General features: G+C 46.1%; 2 protein-coding genes across 4 annotated transcripts in view; one reads left to right on the plus strand and one right to left on the minus strand.

The window, feature by feature from the left end:
• Positions 1-15,230, minus strand: part of SGCA (sarcoglycan alpha) — a 27,326-nt gene continuing 12,096 nt past the window's right edge. For 2 of the 3 annotated variants that reach the window (XM_072646094.1, XM_072646093.1), the window contains 9 exons: positions 11,122-11,235; positions 10,731-10,885; positions 10,317-10,389; positions 9,661-9,859; positions 8,744-8,906; positions 7,592-7,800; positions 6,740-6,766; positions 1,074-1,273; positions 1-161 (listed from right to left, as the gene is read on the minus strand). In XM_072646094.1, coding sequence (XP_072502195.1) covers positions 1,093-1,273; positions 6,740-6,766; positions 7,592-7,800; positions 8,744-8,906; positions 9,661-9,859; positions 10,317-10,389; positions 10,731-10,885; positions 11,122-11,197 — 1,083 coding nt within the window. In that variant the 5' untranslated portion in view covers positions 11,198-11,235 and the 3' untranslated portion in view covers positions 1-161; positions 1,074-1,092. Of the gene's footprint in view, positions 162-1,073; positions 1,274-6,739; positions 6,767-7,591; positions 7,801-8,743; positions 8,907-9,660; positions 9,860-10,316; positions 10,390-10,730; positions 10,886-11,121; positions 11,236-12,552; positions 12,656-15,230 lie in introns of those variants that run through there. The other variant, XM_072646092.1, reaches the window with a different exon arrangement.
• On the plus strand, positions 5,594-6,260 carry LOC140530449 (histone H1.3-like; the record flags this gene model as incomplete). The annotated part of the gene is made up of 1 exon (XM_072649954.1): positions 5,594-6,260. A coding segment is annotated over one exon (588 nt), but the record flags the coding sequence as incomplete, so codon positions are not given.

Below are 15,230 nucleotides of genomic sequence, written 5' to 3' on the forward strand. Positions count from 1 at the left end.
TCACCTGCAGATGGGCGAATTTATTTCTCTCTTTCTCTAATCCCTCTTGGCCCCTACCACTTCCCAAACCCAGGCTCCAGCCCATACCCCAGCATGGCCCCTTGTTATAAATGATTCATCTCAACAGCAGCTGGATTCCTCAGATGGGATGTGGCCGTTCCCTGGAGGGAAAGAGAAAGGAAATAGTGAGGCTGGGAATGGGGAATGGGGAAGAGCAGAGAGAGTTTCCCTTAACCCATACCATAGAATCTTGGAGTCACCAAGTCACAACATTACAATGTCTTAGAATTGGAAGGGAACCCAGGCGTTTTCTATTCTATGTACTATATAGTCGTTGGAGTCAAGTAGTCTTTCAGACTCAGCTTGTTGTCATAGATGCCTAAGATTTGGAAAGTGAGATTCCCCATGGGGTCCAGGAGAACAAGTAACCCTGCTCATTGCCCAGAAAAACACTTGAGCCCCTGGAGAACTTAGAAGAGGGAGTAGGATGGATTGTCTTGTTCTCTCTTTTTTTTTTTTTCTAGGTGGGGGAGGAGTGGAGGAGGAAACAACATGGATCATAGCATTTATAATAATAAGAACCCTTATTGACCACCTTAGTCCAATGCCCTTATCTCTGTGGATCGGGAAACTGAAGTCCAATGATTCAATGACATATTCAAGGTCACGTAGAGAGTGACAAAAAGGCAAGGGAAAGGGGCTGAACTTGTAGTCAGGGTGACTGAAGTTCCACTTCAAAGAATTGACTCACAAGGGTTCTGAAATCCTGGAGTGGGTTACCCTCAAACTGTGGAAGATGTGATTTTCTTTTTTCTTTGTGGAGAGGATCAAGATTTGAACACTGGCTCCCTGTCTCCAAATTCAGCTCTTTCTTAAAAAAGTGGGGGTAGGATCATAGAAAAGCAGTTATATGCAGATGCCAAGTACTCTGGATTTCCCTGCTGGAAATTTAGGAAATCTGTATCCACCCCTTTGGGTAAAGGTTCCCCACCTCCAGCCCCTGTACTAAGACCGTTTGTGGTAGATGTTGGTGCTCCCCATGATGTGCCCACTTCCCATCTAGTCTGACTCACCTGCATAGGTCAGAGGTCCTCAGTGCTGGTCCAGGATGAGGGGCACCTGGGCGATGTCAGAGCAGGGAGGTAGCCGCTCACCCGTGCGCACATTGAACATGGGCAAGGTGGAGAGAGGCCGAGGCACTGACCGGTTTGCTGCCATCTGCCTCAGTTCCTCTGTGTTGCCGTGAATGGTGCTGTGGTGAACCATCTGGATGCTGTTGGGGGATCAGTAGAAAACAGGTAATCAGCGCCTACAAGGATCTGACATAGGGGAACATACAAACTATATGGTAGAGATTGCTGGTTTTCTTCCCAAGCCACAAAGCTCGTGTTTGGTGGCAGATCAAAAGCTATATGCTCCACAAAACTGTGAGGAAAATGGGACAAGACAAACACATACAGTGAACCTATGTGTGGAGAACATGGCAGAATACTTGTGAGGCAGGTGTCATGTCAAATCACATCCATATGCAGACCCAAAATATAGTACATCTTGGTAAACTCACACCTTAGCTCCCTCTAACTTCTGCCAGTGCCCTATGAAGTCAGGTGCCAAGTGATGAAGGGGCACTGGGAGAGAACAAATCTGGGCATAGTGCCAGCTTGTGCAATCACTGGAGAATAAGGATAGCCAATGCCATTTTGTCCTAGATAGCTAGGAATCTCTGTTAGGTTTGAAGACACCTCTCCATGAAGGAAAAGCCACACCCTCCATAGCTGGGGCACCAGCTAGGGTTTCAGAACTCTCATGATCAATTCTTTGAAGTCAAATCTCAAGCTCCCTGACTACAAACTCAGCCCCTTTCTCTTATCCTATTCTATTCTTAGAGAAGGAGAACAGCAGGCCTTCCATCAGACATGCAGTGCTTCTGGATGTCTTTATGATCTTGGACTCTTTCATTTTCTTCTTTATATAAATAATCAAAGTATGGGAAGGGTCCTACCAGATCATTTAACCTGACACCCTTATTTTATAGAAGAGGAAACTGAGGCCCAGGGAAATGACTTGGCCAAGGTCAAACAGGTAGATCTGGAATTCCAGCCCAGATCCTCTGGTTCCAAATTCATTGCTCTTTCCACTAAGCACCATTCTTATGATTCCTTTTTTGTCCCTGGAAGCCATCTCAACCCCCTCCCTCCCTCCACCCCCAATCTTAGTTGGGTCACTGTTCAGTCACAGTTACTGTAATATGAAAAGAGTAGTTAAGTAGGTGCATCAAACAGCAAGGAGACACCGCCTCTGTCACTTATGGGACCCAGTGCCCATATCACCAGGGTATCTTAAACATTCCAGGACAATTGATGTGTCCACAGTAACCGTAAAATACTCGATCCTTACTCCATAGCTTGATGTCCTTCCACCTTGTCCCTGCTTCCCCCCTTCCCAGTCCACTTCCCAGTCTTATCCCATCTTCCAGAATTCCCTGCCTCTGATTTGGCCTCTGTATTCATTCAAACCTATGCTCACACCTCCTTCTCCTTTAAGTTCCCCATCTAACCCCTTCCTCATCCACACGCCAAGAAACCTGCCTGATTCCTCCCACCTGGATCTGTCCCCTCCAGCCCTCCAGCCCTGGTATTGACAGTTCTGTTCAAGAGTCTTCCCTTGTCTCTCAGTCTCTTTCCCTTCATCCCAACTTCCAATTATTGTCAAGGACACCACAATTCTCGTAGTCATCCATGGGTATAACCTTGTTGTCATTCTCTACTCCTTACATTCACTCCACATATCCAATCTTGTTCAATCTTGTCATTTCTGCATTCACATCTTGCATGTACATTGCCTTATATAGCAACCATCCTACTACATGCTCTGTTACAGGCCCTCGTCACCTCTCCCTTGGACTGTTGCAATATTTCCTCCTAATTGGCCTCTCTGTGTCAATCCAGCCTCTACTCAGCTGCCAAGTGACTTACCTAAAAAACAAGTCTGACCATGTCACCCTTGGGATCTATAACCTTCCATGGCCTCCTACTACCTCTAGGATCAAAAATAAAATTCTCTGTGTGGCATTAAAAGCCCTTCAAACCTGACCAGTTTTCTCCACTTTTGTTGTTCAGTTGCTTCAGTCATGTCTGACTCTTTGTGACCCCATTGGGGGTTTTGTTGGCAAAAATTTTGGAGGGGTTTGCCATTTTCTTTCTCCAGTTCATTTTACAGATGAGGAAATGGAGGCAAACAAGGTTAAGTGACTTGCCCAGGGTCACAGAACTAGTGAGTGTCTGAGGCCAGGGAGATGAATCTTCTGATTCCAAGCCTGGTGTTTACATTTCGTGTTCTGCATAATCCAGAAACTCTGGCCTACATCCTGCTCCTCATATACAATATTCTGCATCTCAACTCCTTGCCTGGAACTGGCAGTCCCTTACGCTGGAATGTTTTTCCTCCTCACCTCCTGCCTCCTATCTTCCCTGACTTTTTTTTTTAAGACTCTGCTCAAATCTTACTTTCTGCATTCATTTCCTGTTCTCCAGATCTGATAATGCCTTCCCACTGAGATTTTGTATGTACGTACTTGTTTGTATGTTGTCTCCCAGGGACCATGCATATTTTTGCCTTTCTATGTATCCTTAGTACTTAACATGATGCCTAACTGATAGTGACTAATAAATGCTTATTGAAAAAGATTTCCCTGTGTATCCTTTTCCCCCCATTTCACTGGAAGCTCTTTGAGGACAGGGACTGTGTCATCTTCCTCTAGGTTTTGCTCCTAGTGTCCAGCACAAGTCTCTGACCAAGGGAGCTCAGTACAAAATGGCATCCACTAGCTTCCGATTTTAACTAATTATTCTTGCTAACAAGGTCTTAAGCTTGGTTATTTCTTACCCAGTGAAGAGTGCTATCAGTCCCCGCTAAATTTAGGTGCCCTGAGATGAAGCACTAATCACCTTGCCCTAGTTACAGCTCTGAAGGGAGGCTCTAGTATTCCATCCAGAGGTAAACTAGGCCTCTGACATGAGTAAATTCATCTCATTTCAAACTCCAAGTCACATATGGGGAGAGGATTATTCATGGTCACAAACAGTGGCAGTCTCAGGAGCCTAGAAAAATTACAGTCTATTAGATTTGAGGCAGAAGCTGTCTTTTTAATCATGGTATTCTGGTCCCCCACCCCATACCCCAGTACCTAGCTTGTGGTAGACTTGGTATACAATAAGCACTTAATGTTTGTTGAACTCAATCAAGTTATTACTTGATGAATTGAGATTAGACTACACAAAGCCTCAAATCTGATCAGCATGGAATTTCCTTTCCCAGAAGGCTTAGGGAACAGGATATGTTGGAATGTGAATAAACTTTGGAAAAGAAAGTTCTGTCTGAAGCAGGGGAAGGGATAGAATGACCTCTAGAGTCTGGAATTCATCTGAAAAAGTTGTGCAAACCTCAAATTTACATTTCTAGGGGAAAAAAAGAAGAGAAGGGAGGAGAAGCAACTGTATAAAAATTTGGGAGGGGAGTCAGGTAGGATGGGGAAAGAGAAGACCAGGAATAAAGAGGAAAGAGAGGATCATGGGGCAGCAAGCTTAGGGATTCCTGGAGTCAGGAAAACCCAGAGATCAAATCCCTTCTTCCCTCCCAGATCCCTCTTGGCTGAGAGACCCTGGGCACCTTACTTGGCCTCTCTGGACCTCAGTTTCCTCACCTATGAAATGGGGACAATATTGCCACCTAATCACAGAGTGGTTGTGAGAACCAAATGAGACTGTCTTTGTCAAGAAATTGGCAGTCCTTAAAGTATTATGTTTCAGTGCTAGCTACTGTTAATATTATCCAGCAACACACAGATCTGGGGAAATAATCTGAGTTCTTGTTTTCTTTCCATGACTTGAGCCAGAGGCTCTCTTTTCTTTTTCCAGATTCTTCACCTCTGCTTCATCCTCCACATGAACATGTCAACACAAATGTTATAAGGTGTGTGTATTTGGTCATGCACACATGGAAAGCTGGGTTCCAAAATGAATTTAAGTCACACACGCTAAAAGCATGAAATACTGTCATGCAGAAATACAAGCACAGGCTCCCTAACGATATACGTCTGCCTGCATCCACCGACACATACTTGCTCCATGTCAACCTCCATTCTGCCACGGGGACTCATCAAATATGCCCTCCAAAGTACACACACACGCAGACACACACCTGCCTTTCCCCACAGGCTCCTGCGATCATGCATTGCTAGATATATACAAGCCCCTGAGGGCATGAGCACTTTGGCTTTCCCAATGTTCAGTCCTTGTCCCTACCTCACCCAGGTCCCTTCTGCTCTCTGTGCCCCCTATGGGAGAGAACAATGGCCCAACTGTGACCCCCTCAACAGGGTTCTGATGTTGTCATAATGCCTACCTTGAGTCACCGTAGAGATTGCCTTGTGCCCCTCTCCCCGATCCCACCAGTTTGCAGGGCCAAGCAAGGGGCACACAACCTCAGTCTGTCTTCCCACCAGGGGAAGCCACTAGTCAGAGCTGAAAGGGAAGGGGCTCCAGGAGTCAGAGACCAGCCTCACCCAGTCAGCCTACCGACAGTCCCTGACTAATCAGGATCGGCCCTTCTGAGAGTCTTTCCCTCCACCAACCTGGAAGTCATAACACCTAACTCTCCTCACCCAGCCGAGGCTGGGGAGGAAGAAGTAGAGGGGACCCCTACACCTCAACACCCCTCTCCACCTGCAGCCCCAGTCTCTGTTAATTCCCCAGAGGGACAGGTGCCTGATGGCACAGGGGCATCAGGGGAGAACAAAGCTGACAACCCAAAAAATCGTCGGAGACCGAGTCTGTCTGAGGTGATCCTATGGGCAGTTGCAGGTTCCAAGACACGCCGGGGAGTCTCGCTGGCCACCCTGAAGAAGGCTGTTAGCAACACAGGCTTCAACATGGTCCGCAATGCCCAGCGCTTCAAGAGGGTGCTAAAGGGGCTGGTGGCCAAGGGGGTGCTGAAGCAGGTGACGGGCACTGGGGTCTCAGGCTCCTTCCGAATGGGCAAGAAGAAGCTGAAATGCAAGAAGGCAGGACGGCGCCAGAGGCAGAAGCGCCAGAGGAAGCCGCTGCCCCAGGAGGAGCATCAGAAGGCCAAGGGACGCCCAAAAAAGGGGTCCCGCAAGCAAGCCCGCCGCTCCCGAAAGTAGTAAAGGAGGCCAGGCCAGTGGGACAAGGGTGCTCAGGCCAGCCGCAGGCACGGCATGAATAAAGGGAACTGTTATTTCACACCAGCCTCTGTAGGATTCTTTGGGAGTCCATTGGTTTTTTGAGGGAGGGGAATAGAGTGTCTGCTGGGCATGGTGGGAGCTTCATGTTGGTAAGGGAACAAGGAAAACATAGGCAAGGGAGCGGAAAATGATGAAAGGACTCCTAAGCTAAACCAAAGCTCTCTTGGGACGCAGGGCCTGATGGGGAAAGGGAGGTTGGCTGGTGGGGGAGCTGTCCTCACTTTCATTCCTGAACAGGAGATGTATACGCTATTATGGACCAGATGGGATGGAACCAGATAGACATTCTCTGCCACTAGGCTTTCTACCACTCCACCACACCTATGACACCAACCTCTGCAGCAAAGAGAGCTTAACCTCTATCATTCAGAGCTTGAACAAAATGTTTTCACACCCTTAGCATGAACAACCCTCTCAGACAGTTCCCATTTTCCCAAGAGAATTTCCCTAAATCCCTCTTTTCTCTACCATACTCACTCAGAAGTAGCCAGGTTTCTCTTCAACCTGCAGGAAAGAGTTAAAGATTGCATCAGTTGATGAACGCCAGACCCCCTTCTCAGCCTCTGCTTCCAGCCAGAGCCAACTATGATTAGCAGCATACACTTTAGGCTTGATTTCCTCAGACTGGGCACAAGGAACTTGGGGTACTCATTTGCATACTATGACTGAATCCTCAAAGTTAGGAAGGGACAGTGTTAGAGCAAAGCTGGGTTTCTTAAAAAGAGACAACACTGAGAATCAACATGGAACACAGGATGGTGGTGGGAACTATCACCTTTTTACAAATCCTATGTAGGATTCAGTTATCTATGAAGGCTAAAAGGCCCAGTGAGAGATGTCAGTAAAGGGTCAAATGGTGAGCAAAAATCAAGTCATTCCCATAGACCTAGGAGAGAGCATTTTAATCCCCTGTCCTCCCAACCCATCTAAAAACCTCTGTTCAGGCTCCTAACAGCCCAGGCTGGTTCTAGCTGGAATCACAGGATCATAGATCACAGTATCATGGAATCACAGGATCATAGGATCCACAGGATCATAGAATCATATAGTAATAGAGCATAGTATCATAGAATTATGGGATTATAGATCATAGGATCATATCATCATAGAATCATAGATAGGATCATAGCTGGAAGACATCTTAGAACTCATCTCGTCCTACTCACATTTAACAGTGCAACAATTTGGGGCCCTGAGAGAGATGACTGCTATGATCACCTAAATGCAAGAAATGGAGCCAGGATCCCCTGACTTCAGATCCAATGAGAGGAATGGAAAGAGGGAGAGGGAGAGAGACCAAGGGCCTGCCATGCTTTGCCCCCAACTCACACGCCCTCCCTTCGGCAGCACATGATGTAAGCCAGGATCAGAGTAAGAAGCAGGGCAACCAATAGGGGTACTAGGAGGGTGATCAGGGCATCTGTCAGGAAATCTCGGTCAGGTGCTTCTGTTGGGGGACAGAAGTATGGGTCATGCTCCAAAATGCCATCACCCCAGGTGGGCACTGGCCCAGGTAGTGCAGGTACCGACTTATCCACCTGATAAAAAAAAAAAAAAAAAAAGTAAAACACTGTGCTGAAGTGAACGAGACCCAGGAATAGTTTAGAGAAGAATCAGGGATGAAGAGAGGGAAGGAAGGGTTGTCTATCATCCTCACCTAGTGGAAGATTTCTGCATCCTGAACCCTGATGAAGACTTTCCTGGGCCCTCTGAGGGCAATGGGGAATGTCCATTAACCACAGGTGTAGTCACATTTGGAAACTGACCTCCCAATACCCACCTTCTCTAATTCCTTTTGCCTTCAGTCCAACAGAAAAAGCCCTGAATTTGGGTTTAAATCTCAGATTGGCTACTTTCTATCTGTGCGACATTAGGCAAGTCACTTAACATTTCTGAATCTCAGTTTTCTCCAGTATAAAATGTTTGATGATCCTTCAGGGTTCACAGCCCATCTGTCCACTAGGCAGCTGAGGCCCCCTGGTGTGGAGAAGGAGAACCGCAGAATATGTGCTTGTTTTATAACACCTCAATCCTCTCACATTAAGGTCACTCTGACAGTATATATTACAGATATGATCTGAATTGGCAGGGGAAGTGGCTTGTAAGTCCAGACAAAAATGATAATAATCAATTAATTGATCAATTATTATCCTTTTCCTCTGTTCAGTGTGTTATAGTTAACAAAGTGCTTTCACATACACTCTTAGACCCTCTCTCTGACTTTGTGAGGCAGGTAGGGCAGGGCTGATTGCCTCCATTTTATAGATAAGGAAAGTGAGACTCAAAGAAGGTAAATGACTAAGGTCATGACCATTCCCTTTTGTATGTAAGTAGCAGAGCTGTATTAAGTAGTAGAACTTAAATTTTCTGACTCCTAGTCTGTATGTGTGTGTGTGTGTGTGTGTGTGTGTGTGTGTGTGTGTGTGTGTGTGTGTGTGTGTGTGTATGATGGGGGAGGGGCAGGGTGTCTACATTCCTCACCAGGGAAACATTGCACCAGTCGACTCTGAAGTGTGGTACGAAGCTGTCATAGCAGGACAGAAGTGGCGGCTGGCCCTGGGTGCAGCGGTCATGGCTGGCGGGGGACCCTACCACCTTCAAGCAGGTGGAGAAGGGTCTGGCGGAACCCACTTGGAGGTAAACCCTGGGCCAGAAGAGATCATACCTGAGCTGCAAGAACTGCTCTGGCCACCAGGAGGTGCTGCAGGCTTGAGGGGGGGCAGGGAAATTCAGCATGGGGTGATGAGGGAGAGGAAAAGACGGTGAGGTTAGCAGAATGAGACATACATTTTTGGTCACCATTCATTTGGGAATTTGTTTTTCTTGACTAATATTTGTTGCAAATAATTTTTTTCCTTTTCTTTCTTTTTTTAGAGGGAGGGAGGGAGGAGATGGGAGGAAGAGAAAACAAATCCTTATTAACAGAATTAAATTTCTCTTTTTCTGAGGGTGTGAAACATACATACAAATAAAATGCTCCAGGGTGGGGAAGAGTACAAGACCATAAGACCAGTGGAAGTCTACAGGGATGTGTGGGGAAAGGGGTGGAAAGTAGGGACAACCCAATGGATTAGAAGAATTAGGGACTTACTCCTCCCTCCCTTTCTTCCATTGAAAGAATGGGGGTTGGGATGGGAAGACTATTAGAGGAAGTTTCCCTAGATTTGACTGATGGACAGTTTGAAAGTGTGAAAGGCAACATAGCGTCATGGATAAAACTCTGAATCTGGGTTCGGGAAGACCTAAATTCTGTTCCTGCCTCTGCCATTTACTTGTTGTATGTGGTCCAGATATCATGAAAGGAATGGCCCCACGGAGAGCTTACATCCTTGACATTTTTAATCACTGAGAAGACCAGGGAGCTGAGAAGGGCCATGGGGATCCCTCGCCAAGCCTACCCCTCCTTGCGGCCTTCAATAGGAAGAGGGACACGACCCCCACGGTCCAGAGCAGAAGTGATATTGAGTAACTGTAGCTCCCCAGGCACCCAGAGGCCACCCAGGGCAGTCAAAAAGCGTTGACCAATGGGTGAGGGCAGCACTTCCTCCACATCATGGCTTTGTACCAGAAATTCAGCCTCGTATGGAAGTGAGGGGCCTGTGGAAAGACAAGGAACATGCTTTGGGCAGGATCCATGTAACCACCCAAACATCCTGTCCTAACATTCCCAATCCCAACTTCCCAGGCTCCAATACCCCAATCCGTTCCTCTCTTCTTCCATCTTCCCCCCTTCAAACTCCAAATCCTAATCCCATAGCCTTGTGCCTTCCTGAGATCCTTTTAAAGTTCTACCTTTCCATCACAGAATCATGGTACCCCAAACTTCAATGCTTTGTGTTCCTCTTCAGTCCCTTCCCTAATATCAGCTCCCAACTTTCCAAACCCTGAGCCCACTCTCTGACTCTTATATTAATAATAATTACATCTCACATTTTTCAAATTCTCCATTTCTTGTCCTTACCAGAGTCCCTCAGTCCCACCCCACTTCACCCCACCCTCCATTTTCGTATGGGAGATCCCAGAAGATATGTAGTAGGGAGGGGGACAGGGTTACCTTCAGGATCCCCTACCAGCAGCACCAGTGTTTTTTGGGTTGTCTCAAAGCTCTCTCTGTTGTACGCTATGACCTGTGGGAGCGGACAGGGTGCAGTGAATGGAAGGAGGAGTAGAACCCCAGGCCTTGCCAAGGGGAGGAGAGTAATGAAAGGAGAGGAGGAGGAGGTAGGGGTGGGTGACATCTGTGCAGCTGGATATTGACTAATTGATATGCAAATGATATGTAAATAACATGCAAATAAAGCTCCAAGATGCCTTCCACCTCTGGGGAGCCACTGAATGTCAGAGCTGGAAGATACTCTTCCTATCATCTGAGCCCAACCCCTTCATTTTTCAGAGGTGGAAGGGTGAAAGGGGAGGGCAGATATAAGGGTTCAGAAGTCCGGGGTCACCATGGGGCTCTTTCTGATACCTCAATGACTTGTTGACCTCGGTCTTCAAGTGTAGGGGTCCCATAGAGGAAACCAGGCTGACTGGGGCTGCGCTGGGTGTAGCGGAGCCATCGAGGCAAATCTGGATGCCCTAGTAGGTGGGCATGGAAGGTGATGAGAGTATTGGGTCTGGGATCTGTGAAGAAGAGGGGAAGTAAACACAAGGGCACTTCAACATCTAGCTTTCTCACTTCCTGAGGAAAGAGGTATCCAACAGCCACCACCATCCCATGGGTACCAGGAATTACCTGTGTAGTCAGCTCTCAGGAGAGGTGAGTACCTGTTTCCTCAGCCCTTCTATCCTGATTGATCATAAAGGTCCCATGGGCCTCCTAAGATTTATTGGGGGGGTAGGGGAGTAGCCCTCCTCACCAGTATCAGGCAGATCCAGAAAACTAGCATGCTCCAGCGTATGAATGAAGACTCTGCCAATGAGAGGGTACAGCATCTGCTGGGCCACAATACCTCCAAACCAAGATAGGAGTCCTGTGGAGACAACAGTGCATATAGATCCAAATCCCAAAGGTTCAACCTCCCTTTAATATAATTTTACCAACCTCTAGGAGTAGAATCCTCCCTGGAGGTCAGGTTGAAGTGGGGAAAGGGCAGGTTAGCCAGAGAGTTGATGGGGAAGAGGAGCTACTCTTTCTCCTTCTCCTCTCTCTGGACTGGCCCAATATCTACCCTCTACCCAATATGCCCAAAGATGGGACCCTCCCATATTCCAGCAGAGCTGGCAGATATTGCCATTTTGAAACCACAGAGTAGCATCAGAGGTGACATGAGAATGTGGTGAATCTGAGGAATAGACTATACTGGGGGCAGATGCTAGACAGCTCTTTCCCTGGCCCTCAATTTCTGGGAAAAAGGAGTCTGCATAGAGTAATAATTGTCAATCATGACAAGATTGATTAGCAATAATCAGTTATTCTTTGTTATGATATCATTTTAGGGGAAAATTTTCCCCGATTCCATCCATAATCCTGCTTGAGGCCCTAAGTTGGCACTATTTACTGTGCCCACATGCTCCTATCCAATAATGTCTTTCCTAGGGATAATGTTTGATAAAAGTACGTATTGGGGCTGTGACTAGGGAAGGGATGAACTGTTAAGGGAATTCCAGTGAAGTGGGCAAGAGGTGGGTATAAAAATGGTTACAGAACGGAGAGAAGTGGCATTGTACTCTGATGGCTTGGAGGATAGGTAGAGGCAAGGGGGTGGGTAGGGGGGAAGGGAAATAGGACTGTCCAGGGAAAGAATGTTATCTTCACCCAAAGCCCCTTAGAGGAAGGAGACAGAAGTTATGTTGGGGGGCTTGGATGTTTGGTTTTCCTGGGGATAGGGATTCCTGTGGTGGGTTAAAAAATAGCCTTGAACTCCCTGGGTGTCTCTTGATATAGGTCCCCTCCCCCCTCTGCCAAATTTAGCTAGGGCTGGGCTACAAGCTCTGAGCACCATCCCAGCCCATTAAAGGGAATGGGACAGAAGTTTGGGACAATGTTTGGGAACTAATACTCTCTTTTCTCTAGGTCCCCTCCATCCAAACCTACAGTGCCCCTCTCACCCTACAGCTCCTAAGTAAATCTAGCCCTTCTATCCTGACCTCATAGCTCACAGCCAGTCCCCAAAGCCTCAATTCTGACAGCCCCATACAGCCTTCTAGCCTGATCCCTCAGCCCATCTTTCAAAGCCCCAGCCTCATCCTGTTCATACCTCACCAACTCCCAAACCCCTCAGCCTGATTCTTTAACCCATCCATTCCCCTAGGGCCAGGTGTCCTGAGGCAGGCTGATTCCCACTTGCCTATGAGAAGATAAGTCCAGACCAGCACCAGAGCTGCCGCCATCTCTGCCCCAACCTCAGCTGGGGCCCCTCTGACTGACACAAACAGGCGGGTGCTGGAGGGGGGAGGGGGGAGGAGAGAGTTTTCAGACAGGGTAGCTGGGTCCTAGTTGCAGTCCCAAAGATTCTGATGTTCACTGTATTCCATCCCCACCCTAAGACAGTGACAGATTTGGTGGAGGGGAGAGGAAGAGAAAAGGATAAGCTATGGCACAGTGATGTTATAGGCCCTGTAGTGGATATGGAGGTACAGATTCGTCAGTTTCTCTTCATGCATCAGCCCAAACCAAGCACCCACGGGCAAAGCCCTGTTCTGGGTGCTGGGAGAGAAGTATGTCTTCTCTGGCCAGGATGGGGTATGTGGCAGCCTGCCTAATGGCAGCTTGCCTGGAGGCAGGGGAATGGATGAGGTCACCTCTTATTTCCTGTGTCTATTGGCTGACTCTCCCTTGAGAGAGGACACCAGATGTGTTCTTCATTTTATTGTTTAATTTGTGTGCATTTCTTTTCTTTTTCTTTAAGAAACACTTTATTGATGCTTTAAAAAAAAATCACCATCACTTTACCATGATTCCCCCCCATCCATATAAAACCCTTTCTTGTAACAAAGCATAGCTGAGCAATATGAGTTCAACACATTGGCCATATCTGGCCATGTATGCCTCATTCCATACCTACAGTGCACACCCTCTGAAAAGAGATAGGAGGGGTGCTTCACACTCAGTCTTCTGAAATCGTGATTGTTCTCTGCAGTGAGCAGAGTTCTGAAGTCTTTCATCGTTGTTTTCCCTTTTAGTACTGTGGTCACCATTGTGGTCAGTGTTCTTCTAGGTCTGCATACCTTATACTGCATAAATTCATACAAAACTCTTCAAGTTATTCTTCATATTCATAGCTTTCAAAAATATAATTACTTCATTGCATCCATATGACACAATTTGTTCAGTCATTTCTGGATTGATGGGCACTCTTCCTTCCAGTTCTTTTTTATTAAAAGTGGTAAAATATTTTTGCACATATATGGGGCCTTTCCACTACCACCCCTTTCTCTCTTTCTCTCTCTCTTTGTCTCTCTCTCTCTCTCTCTCTCTCTCTCTCTCTCTCTGTGTGTATCTCATCTTATCCATCGTAAACTTCACAATCATCAACAAACACAGACATTTCAAAATACAAAGAGGAAAGAGAAGGTCAAGCCACAGAACCTACACAGAATAATCCCCCCTCAGCCTGCTATTTGACTCATTACCATATTCATTCACATCGTCCTGAATTCTAAGGTAAACCTGTTTAATATGTTTAGACTTTCCTTATTAATTTCTAAAATTTCAACATCTTTCTCGTTAACTAAAAACTTAATTCTGAGGTCTTAGACCATGTTTTTAAATGATTACTCATCTGTGTGTGTGTGTGTTTGTCCTTTGTTGCCAAAGAAGAGCATGCCATCAGAGAAATGGTGACATGACTTGCACTTGACTTTGTTTGGAGTGAGGGAGGGTTGTGCAGGTCACCAGCTTCACTTCTCCTCCAGAGCCATCTGAAACCAGTGACCAGAGATTCTCATCAGGATGACTGGAGATGACCCAGGATGAGGTAGTTGGGGTTAAATGACTTGCCCAAGGTCACACAGCTAGTGAGTGTCAAGTGTCTGAGATAAGATTTGAACTCAGGTCCTCCTGACTCCTGCACTGGTGCTCTATCCACTGCACCACCTAGCTGCCCTGATTACTCATCTAATAAACTGAAGAAACCTCTTTCTCCCTATGAGGAGTTGCCCATCTCTTTTGATACAAACTCCTAATCTTCTTGGCTTAAATAAATATCAAAGTTAGTGGCTACATGATTTATTAGCAGTGTAACTAACAATAACCCAAAGGCACAAATACTTATTTAAATCATTATTTGCAATGTTTTAGCTGTAAGAAAGAGCAAAACCAGACTCATCTTTTACCACTACTACTACTTTGGATCTCTCTTCACATATAGAACACAGTCCCACCACTCAACTCTCATGATTTCAGCTCTCTCTCAAATCTTCTTATTTCTTCACAAGATAAGATATAAAATAGTTCTACCAGAAAAGAAGTTTTCTTCATTCTCTTCCTCTTGTTTTTTTCTGAGTCTCTTTTAAACTCTCACTGTCAATAATCTCTTCCAAATGACAGTAAAATTCAGTCTCTCTAGAGATGACAGTTAAAACTCAATCTCGACAAATACCAATTAAAATTTAATCTCTTTACAAATAGCAGTTAACACTTTTTGGTTCCTCATAGATCAAAGTTAAAACATGCCCTCACCACTGACTACTCAAGAAGTGGGTGGCAGTTCAACTGTCATTGTTCAAGATTCCAAAGTTTCTTAAAAGTATGATAACTGTAACTCTATAGGAAAGCATATTGAAATAGATGTCACAAGTACTATGTAAGAAATTGCAGACTTTTGTTTCTCATAGGTTAAGAAAAAAGAAAGGAAGAAAGAAAATGGAAGTAAGAAAGAGAGAAGAAGGAAGGGAGAGAGGGAAGGAGGAAGGAAAAAGAGGCATTCAAGATTCAACTTTCATCTTGGGCTGGCATCGAGTCAGCTTCTATGAGGGTGAGAGACGGTAGCTTTTTTCCTAGGGCACATCTCTTAAAGGGGATGTC

Source organism: Notamacropus eugenii, chromosome 2 (assembly GCF_028372415.1).
Source record: "Notamacropus eugenii isolate mMacEug1 chromosome 2, mMacEug1.pri_v2, whole genome shotgun sequence".
NCBI classification, from domain to species: domain Eukaryota; kingdom Metazoa; phylum Chordata; class Mammalia; order Diprotodontia; family Macropodidae; genus Notamacropus; species Notamacropus eugenii.